This window comes from Hemiscyllium ocellatum, chromosome 28, assembly GCF_020745735.1.
Source record: "Hemiscyllium ocellatum isolate sHemOce1 chromosome 28, sHemOce1.pat.X.cur, whole genome shotgun sequence".
In the NCBI taxonomy this organism is placed as follows: domain Eukaryota; kingdom Metazoa; phylum Chordata; class Chondrichthyes; order Orectolobiformes; family Hemiscylliidae; genus Hemiscyllium; species Hemiscyllium ocellatum.
The window spans coordinates 31,657,943-31,678,634 of record NC_083428.1 but is presented as its reverse complement, the minus strand read 5'-3'; the positions used below and the strand labels follow the sequence as shown (position 1 = coordinate 31,678,634).

Below are 20,692 nucleotides of genomic sequence, written 5' to 3'. Positions count from 1 at the left end.
CATATTGTGGAATACACTTACTAGTTGCTTGCAATTTTCATCTTCAGTTGAATTTTAGAAATTATTTATAGGTCACAAGTTGCAATGAATCCTCTGTTTTAGGAGAAGCTTTGACTGGTTTCTTTCTCTTCCCCAGACACTATCAGTTTCAATGCTATTACGTTACTCTCATCATCAGATTTTTGTCTTTATTGGTAAGTTCACGCCTTAAGATTTCTTCATTATTGAGAATTTCACATAATGTGAACAGGAACTGTAACCTTTTTGCTAAGTTTTTCTCCAAATGCTTACAAAGAAAAGACATAAATTCACCAAATAAACTCTGGTTTCCTTTCCTTGTTTACATGCATCAATTTCATGTTATGCGATGAAATACTAATGCATGAGTGTTTAATGCCTGGTGAAATGGTTCACTTAAATTCAAGCAGGTGACTGTTTAAGATGAAATTATAGAAGCGCCATTAAAACAAAAAAGGAGAGAGTTATCCTTGCATCGTGCTGTCCAAAATCCTTAGACTCATCAAAGGGCTCTACAGCTAGCGAAGTACTTTTTGTATAATGTAGGAAACATGCTCTTTCCAGGTAGCAAACTCTCTCAAACCACAGTGTGATAATGATCAGAGTTGTTTTGTGACGTTGATTTAGGAGTAAATATTGGCCAATTCCAGATTGAAACAGAGAGATTTAGTCAATAAGGGAATCGAGGATTATGGGGAAACGGCTGGAAAATTGAGTTAAGGATTGTCAGATTACCCCATGCTGTCATTGAATGGTGAAGCAGACTTGATTGGCTGAAAATCCTATTTCTGTTCCTCCATCTTGTTGTCTTATGGATAGCTCTCCTTCTCTCATTGAAAATAGCTCCATTTGATTTTTTTTTTAACAGCCATCCCAGCATTAGATGGGGTTTTGGGTTTAATGGCTCAGTCTGAAATGTGGCATCACTGAAAATACAATACTCCCTGAGAACTGCACTTGAGTGTCAGCCTTTAGTTTTGCTCTTAAACCCTGAGTGGAATTTGAACCCAAATCTTGTGATTTTGGAGGTGAATGTAGAACATAGAATATTACAGCACAGTACAGACCCTTCAGCCTTCAATGTTGTGCTGACCTGTGAAAACAATCTGATGCCCATCTAACCTACACTGTTTCATTATCATCCATGTGTATATCTGATGCCCATTTATATACCCTTAACATCGGCAAGTCTACTACTGTTGCAGGTAGGCCCTTCCACTCCCCCACTACTCTAAGTGAAGAAACTATCCCTAATATCTGTCCTAAATCTATCACCCCTCAATTTAAAGCTATATCCCCTCATGTTAGCCTTCCAACGAAAAAGACTGTCACTGCCCACCCTATCTCACCCTCTTATCTTATACGTCTCGATTAAGTCACCTCTCAACCTCCTTTTTCTCCAATAAAACAGCCTCAGTTCCCAGCTTTTCCATGTAAGATCTCCCTTCCATACCAGACAACATCCTAGTACATCTCCTTTGAACCCTTTCCACAGCTTCCAATTCCTTTCTATAATGTGGTGACCAGAACTGCATGCAATACTCCAGGTGCAGCCATACCAGTGTCTTGTACAGCTGAAGCATGACCATGTGGCTCCAAAACTCAATCTCTCTACCAATAAATGCCAACACACCATATGCCTTCTTAACAACCCTATCAGTCTGGGTGGAGACTTTTAAGGATTTATGCACCTGGACAGTGAGATCTTTCTGTTCATCTACATTGCCAAAAATTTTGCCATTGGCCCTAGTACTTTGCATTCCTGTTATTTCTTCCGAAGTGAACTACCTCACGTTTTCCCAGCTAATTTTGTAGGCTGTATCTCTATATTCTCACTAGCATTGCCCTTTTCCAATATGAATACTGACAAAAAGTATTCATTAAGCGCTTCCCCTATATCCTTAGATTCCACCCACAACTTTCTACTCCTGGTGGATATGCTGTGGTCTGAGCTAAGGCTGCCACATTTTAAATATTTTATTCATAAGATGTGGGCACACAGGCCAGCAGTTATTGCCCATCTCTCGTTTCACTTGCGAAGGTGATGATGAGCTGCGTTCTTGAACCAATATCGTTCAAAGTAGGTGCTATTAGGAAGTGGGTTCTAGAATTTTGACCCAGCCAACAGTGAAGGAATGATCATGTGACTCGCAAGTCAGATTTGTACAGGAACGTGCTGGTGGTAGTGTTAGTGTTCTCATGCATCTTTTTGCCTGTAAATCTAGATAGCGGAGGTTGCTGTTGGTATGGAAAGTATTGTTGAAGTAATCTTGATGAAATGTTGCAGTGCTGCTTACACATGGTACACCATGCTGACTTTGTGTGTCAGTGGTGAAGGGAGATAGTTGTTGAAGGTGATAGGTGGAATAGATTGTTTTGTCCTGAATGGTGTTGAACTACTTGATGTTATTGGAACTGCACTCATCTAGAGAAGTGGAGTGTATCCCATAGCACCCTACCTTCTGCCTTGTAGATGAAAACTAGGATAATTAAACGGCTAGTCCAGTACAGTTTCTGGTTTGTGGAACGTCTAGGACATTGCCTTCCATATTCTGGGAAATAGTTGCCATTCACTTTCACCTCTAGCATCACACATTGATTCAAAGTATGTCTCCATGAGTTTTGGCTTGTCGGTTCAGCTTTTGTTCTTTTCAAAAAATTTCTAGAAAGAAAAGGAAATTGCGCGCTAATCTTTAATGCAGTGTATATTTACACCACTTGAAGTCCATTGCTGGCCTGATGTCACTGCCTCCCTCCAGAGGTTGGGAGGAGTACTTTTAGTATAGGAAGTTCCTTTGGTCTTGTTCCAATTCTCTGCAACCTAGTAAATTGTTATACAGTTGACCTTCTATGCTGCTTGCTTCTAATAGTGACTGGCAACCCTGGGACCATTAGGTCACATCAGAAGTTTACTTGAATGATTATTATTGTCCTTCAATACAGTAAACCCAAAGCAAAATCTAGAAATAGGGTGATGTTCAAGATAGGGCCTTGTAACCTAGAGTTCTTTTACTTTCATGGTATGTGGGCATCGCTGGCTGGAATAGCATTTAATTCCCGTGGCTAAGTTGTGGTGAACTGCCTTCTTGAACTTCAGTAGTCTGCTGAGGGAAGAGTTCTACGATTTTGAACCAGCAATATCTTTCCAAGTCAGCATGATTGGCTTGGGGGGACCTTACACTGGTGGTGTTCCTATGTACCTATCGCCCTTGTCCTACCAGATAGTAGTGGTTATGGATTTAGCCTCTGTTCAAATGCATCTGTGTAAATTATGACTTTTTTTGGTAAAAATGTTTCCTCTGAAATCCCCATTTAATTTCTCAGTGACTATTTTATGTTATACACTTAAGTTTTGGTCTTCTCAACAAGTGGAAACATTCTCTTTATGTCCACTCTAGCAAAGCCTTTCATATTCTAAAGCCCTCTGTTAGGCCATCCTTTTCAACCATTATTAATAGCTATTATCTTGCACTTCTAGTATAATCGTTGTAAATGTTTTGCACCGTCAAGAGCCCCTCCTAATACATTTTATAGTTTGGTGACTTCAACTGCATACAGAATTCTAAGTGGGGTCGAATCAAAATTAAATATAAATTTAACTCTAGCTTTCTTCTCTATTTTTCCAGAAATAAAGCCAATCAGGTCAATATTTTATTAATCTGCATCATTAGTTTCTGTTTTCTGTTAAGTAATGCTATAATAACATTAGGAGCCAGCCCAATCTAAATAAGCACATCAGGGAGAAAAGAATAGATGATTATGCTGATAGGATTCAACACGAGAGGTTCTAATGGAGCTATACAGCCAAATGGTCTATCCTGTGTTTTTTTTTGTGTAAGTCTGTGCAATAGTCGATAACCCATCTTATTACTAGTGATTATTCTGGCTGTACCACATGTTCCAACACATTCCATGTTGTATTTACCTTTAGGGTTCAGTAGTTCTAATCAAGTAAGAATAGGTCAAATAATAATGCAAAATGTTCTTCCTCACTTCTTAATTTTTGAAACTATAGCAATAATATAATGGGTGTAATGTTGTGTCCATCCTAATTATAAAAAAATGGCTTGTGCATTTCAAAAGGGGCTGCATAGTCTAATATAAGATCTGAAACATGGGCATGATACATTATCAATCAATGAACTTTTTTCTTTCAGTTGATTTGTTGCAGATGTTGGAGATGAATATGACGATTGCATTTCCTGCAGCTCCTTTACTTACTGTGATCCTAGCACTTGTTGGTAAGAATGTTTTGTGTTGAGTAGCATTTTTTTGATCTTGCTGTCTTTTTCTGAAATTAATATGGAAAATTAAACATTTAACAGGAGGAAATAGTTGAGCATTCTGTATAAATTTCCATTGGTGATAGTTTATTCATCTCCTGAAATGAAGGCCAGTTAATTATTTTAATGTGAGCCCATATGATGAATCCCTCAGATATTTACCATCTTACTTTCAGATGTTGACTAACCCTCCTAAGCACGTGAAATATTATCTCTTTAAGTTTGAAATTACTACCAGACCTGAGTAAAATAACATGCTGTGATGCTGACTAGTACTGTGTACTGCACTGTGGCCAGCACAGGACAATTGTACATCTGCAGTTCTGAAACTGGTATATACCTTTTAATGGCTACAATAAAAAAAGGAAAGTTCAAGAAGTTTGAAATAAAAACAGCGATTGATGGAAATACACAGCAGGTGTCTAAAACAGAAAGACAGGTGAACATTTTGTTTGAGACCCAAGTCATGATGGGAGTGACACCTACTTAGAGGATAAATGTCCTAGTGGATAACATAACTGGAATTTATATATCAGCCTATCAGTAATCTTAAAACTTGAGATACCAATGGAACTGAAGATATAATTAATTATTACGTTGAATAATTAATTTTCTTGTTAGTTGTTTGATATATGAAGACACAAATTAGGAGCACGCGTGGGCAATCTGATACCTCAGGTCTATCCTATAACCTTTCACCCACTTTGTTTTTAACCCAGATCTTATCTACTTCACCCTTAAAAAGTTAAAAGATTCTGCTTCCACTACCTTTTGAGGAAGAAAGCTCTGTCAACTCATAACCCTCTAAAAGAAAAAAAATTCTCCTCATCGCTGTCTTAAATGGCCAACCACTTATTTTTAAACAGTAGCTGCTAGTTCTAGATATTCCCTTGAGAGGAAACATCCTCTTCATATTCAACCTATTTGGTAGCCCAAGGATCTTGCATGTTTCAATCAAGTTATCTCCTGCTCCTTTAAAATTCAGCGCTTACGAGCTAACCTGTCAAACCTTTCCATATTCTGTAATCTAGTCATTCTGGTCATACAAAGTAAACGTGCAGTAGCAGCAGATAGCGAAGAAGGCAAGTGGTATGTTGGTTTTAATAATGAGAGGATTCAAGTACAGGAACAGGGATGCCTTGCTGCAAGTGTGCTGGGCCTTGGTGAGACCATATCTGGAGTATTGTGCGTAGTTGTGGTCTCCTTATCAGAGGAAGAATATTGTGTCTATGGAAGGGAGTGTGAAAAGGTTTACCATATTGCCTCCTGGGATGGCAAGAATGATGTATGAAGGGACGCTGGGTTGTCTGTTCACTGGAGTTTAGAAGAGTGAGGGAAATCTATAAAATTCTAACAGGACTAGACAGACCAAGTGCAGAACATATGTTTCCGATGACTGGGGAGTCCCACCAGCAGTTGCAATCGAAGGGTATTGGGTTTTTTTCAAAGAGAGTAAGACTGCCTTACTCAACAACTGTCATCATCCTATGCCAGCATTTATTTAATAAAAAAAGAGATCGTACTTATTCCATTAGTCATGCACCACATTCAAATCAACTCCAGTATCATTCCAGAAAGCATCAAATCAGACATCTGTAACGAAGTAGTAAACATACTTGCGTGCAATAAATCCAAAAACAATTCAACCAAGAATTGTCTGCATTCAGTCCAGTCTGCCATAAGCTCATGTTCAGGAGCTGGTGGAATTGTTGTGAGTCTACAGTCTCCCTGTCATTTTCCTATCTTCACATAGTAGCTATTGCATGTAGTGCATGCATGAAAGTAATCAATTGGCATTGGAGTGAAGATCTTCCGGCATGGATCTCAACATTACTTACCTGATCAATTCCGCAAAGAAGTATTGCGGATTTATAGATACTTCGCCTTCAGAGGTTGAATGACTCTTAACTGATCTCAACGCATTGACTAAAAGTTCAGTTGTAGTGCAAATAGAAGACTGCATTTATTTCTGCATCTACATGTGTTTTTATCCTTCATCCAGCCAACTTGATGCAAATGGCTAGTTTGTGCTTCAAAAGATGAGCATCTAGTGGAAGCTGCTAACCCACCTTGAGATTCTAATACTATTATTCCATCAATGCTGACTTCAGTGCAGGATTGCTTCCCATCAAGTTTAGATGGCACCCTTTTAGCCTGCCTTAAAATGGATTTATGGGGGACAATTTGGCTGAGCAGTAATGTAAGTGAGCAGGATTTTCCCCTAGTAACAAGAATGGCTTTTTTTTCCCAATTATGCTGGGCTGATAGGAGCAAGGAAATGTATTGCAGTGTTTACAATAATTAGAAAAGAAAGAATAATTGCATCCAGCAAAAAATATATTGCATCCTTGGGATGATTCAAACATTTAACATCTAATGAATTAACTTGAATGTAATCCTTGTGTAAGCTTGTATGATTTAATCCCAAATAGCATATATTTAAAAGACAATTTTTTTTAATATAAGATCATTGTGTGGCTTTATCCTGAATTATTCATTTTAGATTTACTAGTTTAATCCTTCTCAAATTTCCAGATACCTACAAAATATGCCTAAATAATTCCAAAAGATTGCAACTATAAAAGAATATGCTCCTTTTGTTGCAAAGTAACTATAGGTTTGCTTTGGAAATTATTTCTACAATTCATCATTGGCAGTGGAATTTGGGATTGCTTCTTCTTTTCTATTCTTCCTTTGTTTATTTTGTTTATTTTGATCACTTATTATCTCCATCCTTGTTCCTTCTTCATTTTGTTTGCTGATCATTTCGTTATGTTAGTTTAGTGTTGCCAGTTTTGTTTTATTTTGCTACTTCTATTGAAGACTTTATGCTAAGAAAATTTTGCAGAATTACTTATTGATGTCTTGAACCACACCCCAGTGTTTTTAGTTACTAGTCATTTGCTTAATAATTGTATTAAAAGGCAAGCTGTTTTATTGTCACCTAAAATGTTGTCGTCTTGAAATGTTCTAAAATGGGAGATTTCACAACACCATGCCATTTGTGGAAATACAGAATTTGACAAAATAAATAACTTGTGAAAAGTAAACTAAATTAAATTCACATTGTTTTTGGGAAATGGATGCACAGCAGAGGTGTGTTTTCTGTGCTTGTCATACCGCAGCCAGACAACTGTTCTGCTGGTCAAGGGGAAAATAAGGCATACGTACAATAATAACAGTTTGGACCTGAGATTTCTTTTGAGTTGCACTGGAAAGTATAAAAGAGATTTATTTTTCATTCAATGCACTCTTGTCCATAACTTACTGACTGACTTGTGGTTGCTTTTAAATCTCTGATTGTGATGTTTGCAAGCATTGTTTTGGAATTGTAATATTTGCAAAGGATGGTTCTTTTAATTTTAATATATATGTCAGTCATTTTAAATGAGCAGCCTTGTCTGAGATGCATTTTCTCTGATATTTGTTAATTTCTTCCTCCAGGGATGGAAGCCATAATGTCTGAATTCTTCAATGACACAACGACGGCATTTTATATTATTCTAATAGTTTGGCTTGCAGACCAGTACGATGCAATTTGTTGCCATACTAACACCAGCAAACGGCACTGGCTTAGGTGGGTTTTTAATCAATATCCATGCCTGAACTTACTATGACTTCAAAAATTTTTAATATTAGTTTTTATCTGTTATAATTTGTTTGGTTAGACTGACTCTGTATTAAAGGAGGAGAGAGAGAAAGGGTGGAAAAGGTGCAAAGTTTTCTATCAATGATAGTATGCTTGAGGGCATGGCCCTCCTATTTAAGGTTGCTTGTTTTTACAACAGACCCACAGGCAAAAGTTCAGCACATTTTACATGGTAGTTTTTGAACTTGTATATGGACCTTCCACTAAACTGTATTGTAATGGTATAGATAAATGTTGTTAGCTATTAAAAGAAAAATGCAAAATCTGATGGATGGCTTGACAGGCTTTTGGAGTCCAGAACGTTGGCAAGAAAATCAATACACCAAAACCACTGGGTTGCCATTTGTTTCAGCATTCCTGAATAAACTGTACTGAAGCAGAGAAAAGCATTGGCAATGTGAAGAAAAATGTGCAGTAAGGTCCATTTTGAAATGTTCTTCAAAACAAACACACAAAATGTATCGATTAAGTCTGTACACTTCAGTCATTGACAATTGCTGTTTATGCCATTCTGATTGAAGTTTTAGGAACTTACAAATTCTCTCCCAGTTCTGGTTCACCTTTTTCTCCTGATTGTCCTTATTGGAGTATGAATGCAAGAAAGCTGGTCTCCAAACTTTGTCTGAATGCCTATTATTGGTGTATATGTTTGACTGCCAGTTAGAGTAATTAACTCTAGTGGACATGCACCAAGTCTCTGTGTAGTGATGTGAAACAGGGACAATGGCTGACTACTTCTTCCATAACCAAACGGCACCAAGACCAATTGTTAGACCCTCCACACTATATCAGCTCTGCCAAATCCCACCATTGGTGTGATCAGAACAAACCCTGTCAGCTCTGAAGTGATACATTTCGTTTGGGGTCCCAGGTCCTAGTTATCTGTTGTTTAGATGATCATAAGATGATCATAATATTTTAGGGCTGGAAAAACTGAGTTTTTTTCATCTGCAATCTCTGGATTTGTGTGTGTATTGTTGAAGTACATATCTCAACAAATTTATTTGATGAGTTAATGTATGTCCTTCAACCAAAATTTTATGAATAAACATTTTTTTTTGCAGATTCTTTTACTTGTATCACTTTGCCTTTTATGCCTACCATTATCGCTTCAATGGGCAGTACAGCAGTTTGGCTTTGGTGACGTCATGGCTCTTTATTCAGGTATATTCTTGGAGTTCTTCATTTTTATTCCAAATTTCTCCCTATCACTCTTGAATGTATTGATACTTGCATTGTATTGAGATGTAAAATCTCCGAAGAAAAAATGATTTCTCCGTGGTTAACTAAAGAAGTTGAGGAAAGTATAAGATTAAGTAAGAAGTTTAAAATGTTGCTTGATGACTGAGAGAATTTTAGCAAACAGTGAAGGATAAGAAATTGATGTGAGTAAATAAAAATTATAGTAGACTAGCAAGAAACCTAAAAATGGGAGGGAGAAAGATCTTCTACAACTATGTAAAAAGATACTAGCAAGTAAATATTGATCCTTAAAGACTGATACATGAGAAATTATAATGGGGTGTAAGGAGATGACAGCCATTAAACAAATATTTTGGAGATTATTTTCTCAGTGGTAAGCACATAAATCATCACAAAAAAAGATGGGGAACAATGATCTAATGTGTGAGGAAATTAATATTCATAAATTAAAAGGTACTCATGAATTTAGTGGTTCTAAAATTGAGCAAATCCCGAGACTTGATGGCCTACTTCCCAGGCTTCTTTTCACATTCCAATGTTACCTGATTCTGGCATGGCCTTAGTGTTTTGAAAGGTAACCTTCTTATATTTGCTAAGAGAAGGCAGGTACTAGAAACCAGTTAAACTGACATCAATCGTCAGGTTACTAAATAATTGATCACTTAAAGGAGTAGGCAGTGTTTTTTTTCGTGGTTTTTATGAAAGAGAAATCATATTTGAAAAATCGTATGTTTTAATTAACAGTATAGGCAAAGAAAAAGCAATGGATGTGGTTTTATTTGGATTTTTAAAAAGCATTTCTTATGCTCCAGGTAAAGTTGATGCACAAGAGCTCATGGAGTTGGGATAATATACTAATAGGGACACAAGATGATTAAAGAACAGAAAACAGATGAAAAATGTCTTTGATCTTGGAGTTTTGATTCTCTAGGTACAATTAGGACCAGCTGTTAGAGACATTCCATTCACCTGTATGATGGTGGCAATGCATTGGAAGAGGATTGTGTGGGTCAACTATGTTAAAAGTTGCAGACAGTTGGAGAAAAATGAGGAGGAATAATTTCCCTTTGTCATGGTCACTTAAGGTGCCACTTATGACTTGGGCACTGGTACATGTTCAGACTTTCAAGGAGAATGTTTTTGGGTTATTTGGAGATGGGCTAAGATTTTGCAAGGACATTCACATCAATAGTTGTATTTTTGAGCAGAGGCTTTTTAATAGCAGAGTTAAAAGAAATGGAAGAACTGTTTAAAAATATTAAGATTGGACTAGGAGATGTTGAGTAGCAGCATAGTTGGAATAGAATAAAGAGAGCAGAAGCACATCTTGTGTACAAGGTGAGCTCAAAGTGCAGAAGGAAACATAGGAATGGGACTAGAGAAAGATGTAGGTTTAGGGTTATCTTAGCAGATATCCTCAAAGGATGTTTTGCCCGATGGACTAGTTGAAAACCGGAACACAGCTGATCAGGTGGTCTTGATCTCAGTCCATAATTTCTTTGCATTTATTATTGGAGATGGAATTATCCATTAATGAGCAATTCTAGCAGAGCAGAGCAGGACTTGATAATGATTTCATGCTTGGCAAGGCATCTTTGTCTTCCAGTGAGTAGTTCAGGAGATTCTTTTGTGCTAAGATTTTGGAGATTAGCTGGAATAGATTGAAGATTGAATAGCTGTCAGTTTTCTCCTGACTTGAGGTTAGAACATTTGTCACTTTTTTCTCAGGTACCAGCATTTGTGTGACACTGTCTACTTTCTGTACCCATCCTCGCTTTTGAAAAAAGACGACTGAGTAAATATTGAATGCTTAAAGAAATTAAAACTGCAAGTATGAAAAAGCTCAGGCAATATCTGAAAAGAGAAAGGACATGAGAATTTGGAGCAGAAGTAGGCAGGCTATTGGCCTTTCGAGTTTGCTCCACCATTCGATAAGTTCATGGCTGATTTGTTCAGAATTCCATATTCATGTTTATCTTCAGTAACCTTTTATTCCCTTACCTAATGTGAATCTACCTGCTTCTGCGTTCATGATATTAAATTGCACTGCCTCCATGAAGCAGAGTTCCAAATCTCACAACCCTCAAGAGAAAAAGGTTTCTTTCATCTCTGCCCCAAAAGGGGGCAGCTAATTTCAAAAGGTTGGTCCCTAGTTCTGGATTCACCCACAAAAGTAAACAATCATCCCACATCTGCTTTGTCAAGACCATTCAGGATCTTATGTTTAACCAAATTACCCCTCCTGAATTCTAGTGGAAACGAGCCCAGCCTGTCCATTCTTTCCTTATAAGACAACTCATTCCAGCATCAATCTATTAAACTTCCTTTGAACTGCCTCCAATGCATTTGCATCCTTCTTTAACTGAGACGACCAAACGGGAAATATTCAAGATGTGGTCTCACCAATTCTGGGTGTAACTAAAGCAACATAATGTCCTTATTTTTATGTTCTATTCCTTTCATAATAAAGAAAATAGGAATATACAGTACTTCCAGCCCGCTGCTCCATTCAATATGATCATGGTTGATCATCCAATTCAGTATCATGTTTCCCCTGCCCTTTGGGCCCTTTAGCCCTATCTGTCTCCACCTTGACACTTTTCAATATTTTGGCCTCAAATGCTTTTTTTGGCAAAGGATTCTACTCTCTGGATGAAGACATTTTACTTCTTCAGGCCTAAGCAGTCTACCTCATATACTTAGACCAAGCTGCGACCCCTGGTTCTGGCCTCACCAGTCATTGGAAACATCCTTTCTGTATTTATCTTGTCTGGTCACGTTAAAATAGTATAATAGGACCTCAATGAGGTCCCCCACTCGTTGTTCGAAACTCCAGTGAAAATTGTCCAAATTGATACATAGCGTCAGTCGTACCATCCCAGAGCACTACCTCCAGAACATGCATTCTTCGCTACGGAGAGCAAAACTATACACCGTACTCTAGGTGTGGCCTCATCAAGGCCTGTATGAGTATAACAATTTATGTCTCCTCATGTACTGTCATCCTCTCATTGTGAAAACCAGCATATGTTTCCTGCTTCACTACCTGCTGTATCTGCATGCTAAACTCCAGAAATTGATGCGCAAGGACACGCAGGTTTTTATGCACCTCCTCCTTTCACAATCTTGCCATTCAATCAATAATCCACCTCCCTGTTTTTGCTATCAAAGTGGAACTTTGCATTTATACTTCCATCAGCTGTGCATTTGCCCACTCACTCGACTTGTCCATAATCACACTGAAGCATCTCTGCAACCTTCTCCCAGTTCAGCCTCCCAACCATGTTTGTATCATATGCAAAATACACTTTATTACATATTACATTTAGTTACTTCACTGAAATTATTAATGTTGTGCATAGCTGGGACCCAAGCACTGATCTGTGCAGTATCTCACTAGTCACTGGCTGCCACTCAGCAACCTTTTGTTCTTGCTCTTTGTTTCTTGTCTGTCAGCCATTTCTCTGTCCATGTCCATTCACTACCCCCAATCTCACATGCTTTAATTTTACATGATAATATTGTGTATAGAACCTTGTCGAAAGCCTACTAAAAGTCGAAGTAAACCACATACACTGGTGCCCTCTTGCCAACTCTACTAGTTAACATCCTCGCAAAATTCAATCAATTTATCAAGCATGGTTTCCCTTTCATAAATTCATGGGGTGGCACAGTGGCTCAGTGGTTAGCACTGTTGTCTCACAGCGCCAGGGACCCGGGTTTGATTCCAACCTCAAGCAACTGTCTGTGTGGAGTTTGCACATTCTCCCCGTGTTTGCATGGCTTTCCTCCAGGTGCTCCAGTTTCCTCCCATAATCCAAAGATGTATAGGTTAGGTGAATTGGCCATGTTAAATTGCTCTTAGTGTTCAGGGATGTGTAAGTTAGATGCATTAGCCAAGGGTAGATGTAGAGTAATTGGGTTTGGGTGGCTTACTCTTTGGAAGGTCAGTGTGGACTTGATGAGCCAAAGCATCTGTTTTCACACCGTAGGGATTCTAAGCTGACTGTCGTATCCTGTCACTGTTTTCCAAGTGGCATGATATTAAATCTATCATCATGGACTGCAGCGTTTTCTCTACTACTGATGTCAGGCTAATTGATGTGTAATTTTCAGTTTTCTCTCTACCTACTTTTTAAAAGTGAGGTCACTTTAGCCACCGTCCTATCCATAGTTTGAAAGATGGCCATCGATGCATCCATTATGTCTAGGGCTACTCCTTGAGAACTCTGGGATTTAGATTATCAGGCCCTGGAAAGGTGTTGGCATTTAATCCCCAACAATTTTCCCAGTGCCATTTCCCTATTAACAATTTCCTTTAGTCCGTCTATCTCTCTAGACCACGTGTTCCTCAGCATTTTTGGGATGTTGTTTGTATCCTCCTTTGTGTCAAGTTAAACTATGAATTTATTTTGTCTGCCATCTCTGTTTTCCAATAAACTTTGCTGTTTCTGATTGTAACAGATCTACAATTGTCTTTGCATATCTTTTTCTCTTCACATAACTGTAGAAGGTTCTGCTGCCAGTTTGCATGTTTCCCCAGACATGCTCTCCTACATTATCTTTCCCCTCTTACTCAATCCCTTTGTCCTTCTTTGCTGAAATCTAAACTGCTGCCAGTCATCAGGCCTGCTGCTGTCTTTGGCCAATTTGTCTACCCCTTTTATTTTATCTAATACTATTCCTAATTTTCCTTGTTAGCTGTGGTTGGGCTATCTTTTTTATTTTGCTTTTGTGTCACATAGGAATGAACAGTTGTTCCATGCACTGTTTAAATGTTTGCCATTTTCTGTCCTCTGTCCTACCTTTTAAGTAACCCTCCCCAATTTAGCTTAGCTAGCTTTTGCCTCAAACCATGATAGTTTCCTGTATTTAGATTCCGGATTCAAGCCTCAAAATCAATTATGTTATCTCCATCTTAATGGAGAATTCCATCACATTACAGTCACTCTTGTCAATTATTATTTTCTTATTGCCCAGTATCCAGTTCAGGTTGGCCTGTCCTCTAGCTGGTTCCTCATTGTATTGATCCAAATAACCAGCGCTCTCACTCCAAAATTCCTCCTCCATTGTGTTGTTAGTGATTTGATTTAACCAATCTAAATGCAAATTGAATTCTATTCATCCTATTTGCATTCTCGATTACATCTTGGGCTTGATGGCTAACTTGTCCATCTGGATCCCACTGCACTTTGGAATTCCAGTCAGTCTCCATTTAAGTGATCCATTGCATTTTATTCTTCCTGCCAAAATGAACAGCTTCGCATTTTACCACATTATATTCCATCTGCCAGAATTTTGCTAACCAATTTAACCTATCTACATTAGTTTGCATCCCTGTTATATATTTTTCACAGCTTACTTTCCTGCCTACCTTTTATATCATCTTCAAATTTAAACTGCTGTGTCCTCAATCCCTTCATCTATGTAATTTATAAAATTATTAGAAGTTGAGAACTCAGCATAGATCTCTACCAGACCCCACTTGTTGCATCCTTCAATCTTTTAAAAGACCCATTATTGCATACGCTGTTTTCGGAAAACTAACCAATTTCATATCCACGCTAGTATTTTATGCTTTACATCTTGAGCCTGCACTGTGCACAATAACGTTTATGTGGAACCTTGTCAAAAGACTTCTAGAAATCCAAATAAAGTGCATTAGCTACCTTCTGTTTATTCACAGCACATTATTCCTTCAAATAATTACAATAAATTGAATGAACAGAATTTCTATTTTATGAAACTGATCTGATTCCTCCTCATTACTTCGAAATTTTCAGTATGCCCAGTTGTAACCTCTTTCTGGCACTTTCTCTGTAACTGATATCCATGTTAACTGGCCTGTAGTCTCCTGTTTTTTGTCTCCTTTCATTTTTGAATAAAGGGACTTACATTGCTATTTCTAGACGAGTGTTACCTTTCTGAAATTTAATGAATTTTTGGAAAATTCACGCTGACATGCCTTCTACCCGATTAGCAACCTTAAGTTCCTATGTTGAGGTCCATCGGGACCCAGCGAATTTTTAAACTTCAAGTCCATCAACTTGCACAATACCACTTCCCTAGTGGTTATAATTTCACCAAGTTCCTATCTTCTTTCAATGTCATGATTTATGGTGTTACTGGGATATTTTCTGTGTCCTCTTAAGTGATAATAGAAACAAAATACTCATTCTTTACATCCACAGTTTCTTTATTATCTGTTATTTACTCCCTATTCTCATCCTTTAAAAGATGAACATTCATTGTACTGCTTTGATTTTTTTAGATGTAGGATCTCATACTACCTGTTCTTAAAGCTGCAGCTAAGTTTCTGACGTGCTGTAGTTTACTTGTTCTAATTAACCTTTTAATCATTATCTGCCACTCCTTGTACTCTGGCCAGTCATTTGACCATATATTCACCTTTGCGTAACCATATGATTTTTCCTCAAGTTTTATGCTCTCTTTAGCTTCTTTAGTTACACACGGATGTGGGTGCCCCTTGGAATTGTTCATTGCTGTAGGAATGTCCTTGTTGTGAATATTCTGAAATAGTCCTTTTAAATGTCTGCTGCTGCTTCTCTACTGATCTATCTCTTATCTTAATATTCTAGTTTATTTCACCTGAATCAATTTTCATGTCCACATCATTGCCCTTTTTAAAGTTTAAATGCTAGTCTTAGATTCATTCTTCTCCCTTTCAAAGTGGATATAAAATTCAATCATATTGTTTTGGTTCTGTTGGCCGAGCTGGGAGTTTATGTTGCAGATGTTTCATCCCCTGTCTAGGTGACATCCTCAGTGCTTGGGAGCCTCCTGTGAAGCGCTTCTGTGATGTTTCCTCCGGCATTTATAGTGATTTGTATCTGCCGCTTCCGGTTGTCAGTTCCAGCTGTCCGCTGCAGTGATCGGTATATTGTGTCCAGGTCGATGTGCTTATTGATTGAATCTGTGGATGCCTGAGGAAGCATCACAGAAGTGCTTCACAGGAGGCTCCCAAGCACTGAGGATGTCACCTAGACAGGGGACGAAATGTCTGCAACACAAATTCCCAGCTCGGCCAACAGAACCACAACAATGAGCACCTGAGCTACAAATCTTCTCCCAAACTTTGAATTCAATCATATTATAATCACTGCTGCCTAGAGTTGTTTTTACTCAGAGTTCATTTATTAATCCTATTGCATTACACAATACCAAGTCTAATATTGCCTAGTCTGTGGTCGCTTCCAGAATGCGCTGCTCTAAGAAACTGTCTCTGAATGTGAACTGTGTCAGGACTGGATAAGTGAGCTCTCTTACTCGTGCCATATGACAAGGGAGATCAACAGGGAGAAGTCAAGAGTCAACTATGCTGAGTCCTATAACAAGTAGGTAGCTAATGGCCTTTGAAACGAACATCCAAATGTCAGGTGCAGTTACATGCAGGAGCCTAAATAGCTGATAAATTACAATTTTGTTAAGCAAAGGACAATCACTTGTTAAGGGCAGGATATTAATTGCTGACTACTATAGTTCACTTGCATTGTGTTGTATTTGTTCCCAGGTTCTGTTGTGTGTGTACAAAGAGAGGCCTGGTGTAAAATTTGAGTAGTTTACAACATCTCATTAATTGGATATATTTTCTCCTCGCAGCATTCAATGATCTACTTCTTCCATCACTATGAGCTGCCTGCCATCCTTCAGCAAATTCGCATTCAGGAAATGTTGCTGCAGAATCAACAGGCTGGCCAGGCCAACCAGACAACACTCCAGGACAACCTCAACAATAACACTGCAATAGATAGCACACAGCCAAGCCCCACTGACCCAGGCAACCATCTTACAGCAAGTACTGATGCAGCCCAACTTACTGGTACTCCCAGCTTGGCTGACAGCATTCAGCCTATCCGTATGCAGAATCCAGGCTCTGAGGTTACACCGTTAAGTGGTGATCTGAATTGGGTAGCAGAAACTGCTGCTATCATTTCAGAAGGTATTGCAGCTCCAGAACGGAGTACACCCACCGAGAGCTCCAGCAACATGATTCAGCCATTAAGCAATGACAGCTCAAATACTGAGGATCTATTAAATGATTCTAATGCCCTTGACCATATACAACCTGGTGCAAGTTCTGAAGAAAACAAAAAAGCAGTATCTTCACAAAGTGTTGATCTTCAAACAGAAATAGACCATAACATGTTAAATTATTGTACAACTGAGAATGAAGAGGTGGCTCTTACTAAAACTGACTATGAGGACATGTCTCCCACACAAGATAGTGAGACCTATGGGCTTTTGCCAGTGCATGGTAATGACACTAGCTTTGAGCAATCACAGATGGACCACGGAAGCCAGTCTAGTGTTTCAAACAGTTCTGTAACAGAGACAAATGGTCACAGCATTTCAAGAACCTCGTGACTCTTATTTTCTGTTCTGTATGGAAATTTGTTATTGGAAGATCTTTTTGCGAAGTTCACAGCAAGTGTATGGTAGTGTGTGTATGGGGGAATTACTATTACATCGTGTTTTCATCTGTAAAACCAAAATATCCCAGTGCTTTCAGTTGGTTCCGGGAAATGGAGTGTTGAGGGCAGAAACAGTATGCTGTTCAGTGAGCATTAATGGTAAGAGCTCAATTGGAACAATTAACTCCTGCATTCAGTCACGGAATCCATATTCTTTAGTACTGCTGTGCGTTACTGTGATATTTGAGCTAAAGTACTGAGGAACACTAACAGTATATAAAATGAGGAAGACCGCCCCTTGAAAAAGAGAGCAGCTGATTCAACAGCTGTATAGTAAAAAGGCAAGTGTCTGAATGGCAGTAGAAGATGGCTTGTTCCTTTGAACTCGCAGTATCCATGTAAGTTGATTCCACGGTGCAATAAGTTGATGTGTATTGACTCTATTCTGCAAGGTCTCGTTACCTGAAAGACTCTTAGAAGTCTTGTTTCTTGAACTGGTGCCTAAATATAGAAGAGATTTGAAAGGCAGTAGTGTCAGAAATTCCCTGTAACTTCTAATAAACTTTGAATCTAACTAATTTGGATCTGATTCTGATAGACTTTTCTGTTGATGGTATTGTATTTAAATGTAATGTGAGAGCTTCTGTCTTTGTATATATTAAAATAAATGAGATCTAAACATGCTTGTGAATTACTTTAAAATGTATGAGCCATCTGTCGTGAATGACATCCCTAAAGAAAAAATATTCTGTGGCTTTAGCAAAAAACTGTAACTTTTTTTCCAGGTATTGAAATTGGACTTTTGGATTCAGCAAGATTAAAGGGCACTGTGTCTCTGCTTAGGATCAGTATGTATTCCAACCTTGCTCGAAACTTGAGAGTACCCCAATTGCACTAACATGAAATTTCATTCTGCAGCTCTTCTGCTAACTCAACCCATTGAGACATTGAATTGCTTAGCTGTGCAAACCCAAAAATGTTATGTCTTCAGTCTACATTGAGTCAGCTGATCTGAGCTGGGGAAAAATAATAATGTTGCATGTAGTCTCTAGTAATTGGACAAGGAGGACGAATTCCCAGGTTAGCATAAAAATGATCCCTCACCTGGATCACACTCTAAAGAATGAGCCTTTTGTTGAGGAATTGGAGCTCTTCCAGTGCTGTGGTCTGGCAGGTGGCTGTCTTAAATAACGAGCAGTGTTTAGATTAGAGTGGTGCTGGAAAAGCACAGCCGTTCAGGTAGCATCCGAGGAGCAGTAAAATCAGTGTTTCGGACAAAAGCCCTTCATCAGGAATGAGGAACAAATAACAAACAGACAGCTGAAGTAAAACTTTATTTTTTTCTTGTTAACGTGCCATTTCTGAACTGTCAAGTTGTTTGGATTTCTAATAATACCATTACAACTTATTTCTCCAAAGCCAAATGATAGATGCTTTTATGCAGTATGACCAGTTCATTTGTAGTGGTAGATTCTAATTTCTGAAATTGTCAACCAAATTTCAGTGCCAAAAAAAGCAATTTACCCCATAGTACTCATGTAAGGGGCAATGTGTTCTAATCTTTTGTTTTTCTACCTTTCCCATATTCTTCATATTCCTTTTTAAATACTTAACTGATTTCATAATTAAAGTAACTTTGCCATCTTCTTACCTTTGTTAATAAAACCGCCCAGACCCAATAAATTACATGAACAATTGAGGGTTTTTGAATTCTGTGCACTGATTACATTTCCAAGCTTGCTTTATTAAATTAAATGCAAATCTGATTAGATTGCTCTTTGGTCACTTGCTATCAAATTGAATACTATGCACAAGGATACAATAAAAATTGTAAAAGCCGTCTTTGGAAGTTTGGTTGCTAGTCTCACCAGGTTGCATTGGCAGCTGAATCAGTCATCTGCTTTTTAGTTAATTGGCACAGGCTGCATTTCCAAGAGCAGCACAACTATATATGGTAGCTGCTGCATACAACATACAGTTTATTTACTACAATTTTAAACTTGGACATTAAGGTTTGCAACACCAATGTCTGCAAGGCTTAATTTGTACATGTGACAATTATCTGCCTGCTATATTAAAAGTAGAAGTTACATAGAACACCTACGGTGTGGAAATAGTCCATTTGGCTCAACAAGTCCACAGTGACCCTCTGAGTATCCCTCCCAGACCCATCCCCTTAACCTATAACACTACATTTTCCATGGCTAATGCATCTAACCTACACATCCCTGAACACTGGCCAATTTAGCAGAGCTAGTTCACCTCACCTGCACATCTTTGGACTGTGGGAGGAAACCCATGGAGACACGGAGAACGTGCAAACTCCACATACAGTTGCCTGAGGCTGGAATTGAATGTGGGACCCTGATGCTGTGTGGCAGCAGTGCTAGCCACTGTGCCACCCTTCCCTGTCTACTTTGAATAGGTTAATGCTTCTGTGTCAATACAGGAAGGTTGTAGAAACCTCTACATTAATAGGAATTTGGTAGAATGAGTATTGCTGACAAAAGACACTTTTTGACAAAGTTTTCATCAGAGTACGGTATTAATGAGAATAATTCGCAGGTGGACTCTCAAGTATGGTCATGGAAAGTGTTAGATGATGGCTGACCGTTAACTCTTAAACCTTGTTTAATTTAAAGCAGGTAGCTAACCAATGGGTCAACCTGCATAGTATAAAGTTAAATACATCTCAGCAGTTAACTGTCAGTCATTATTAATTGGTGCATTTGCCATGGAAAATCCTCAACCACCAATGGCAAGAAGTAGGCCATTCAGCCAATACAGTCTGCTCTGCGAAGTTGCTGTTAAGTGTTATTCTCTATATTTCTTGATGCTCTCTTCTACTACAACTCAGTCATACTGCATGGAAACTGACCCTTTGGTCCAAATAGTACATGCCGACCATGTTCCCGAATTAAACTTGTCCCACCTGCCTGTGCTTGGCCCATTTCCCTCCAAACCTCTCCTATACATGGACATATCCAAATGTCTTTTAAATATAATTGTACCTGCACCTACCACTTTCTCTGGCAGAGTTCAAAATCACAACACTAGGCTATAGTCCAACAGGTTTATTTGGAAGTACTAAGTTTTGGAGTGCTGCT

The 20,692-nt window shown here is 38.4% G+C and overlaps 1 protein-coding gene across 2 annotated transcripts in view; it reads left to right on the top strand.

The window, feature by feature from the left end:
- The window catches only part of tmem259 (transmembrane protein 259), a 52,253-nt gene extending 34,004 nt beyond the window's left edge, over positions 1 to 18,249 (top strand). For both annotated transcript variants that reach the window (XM_060846037.1, XM_060846036.1), the window contains exons 7-11: positions 137 to 194; positions 4,176 to 4,259; positions 7,746 to 7,878; positions 9,015 to 9,114; positions 16,774 to 18,249. In XM_060846037.1, coding sequence (XP_060702020.1) covers positions 137 to 194; positions 4,176 to 4,259; positions 7,746 to 7,878; positions 9,015 to 9,114; positions 16,774 to 17,538 — 1,140 coding nt within the window. In that variant the 3' untranslated portion in view covers positions 17,539 to 18,249. The remainder of the gene's footprint in view (positions 1 to 136; positions 195 to 4,175; positions 4,260 to 7,745; positions 7,879 to 9,014; positions 9,115 to 16,773) is intronic.
- Positions 18,250 to 20,692: the final 2,443 nt, after the last annotated feature.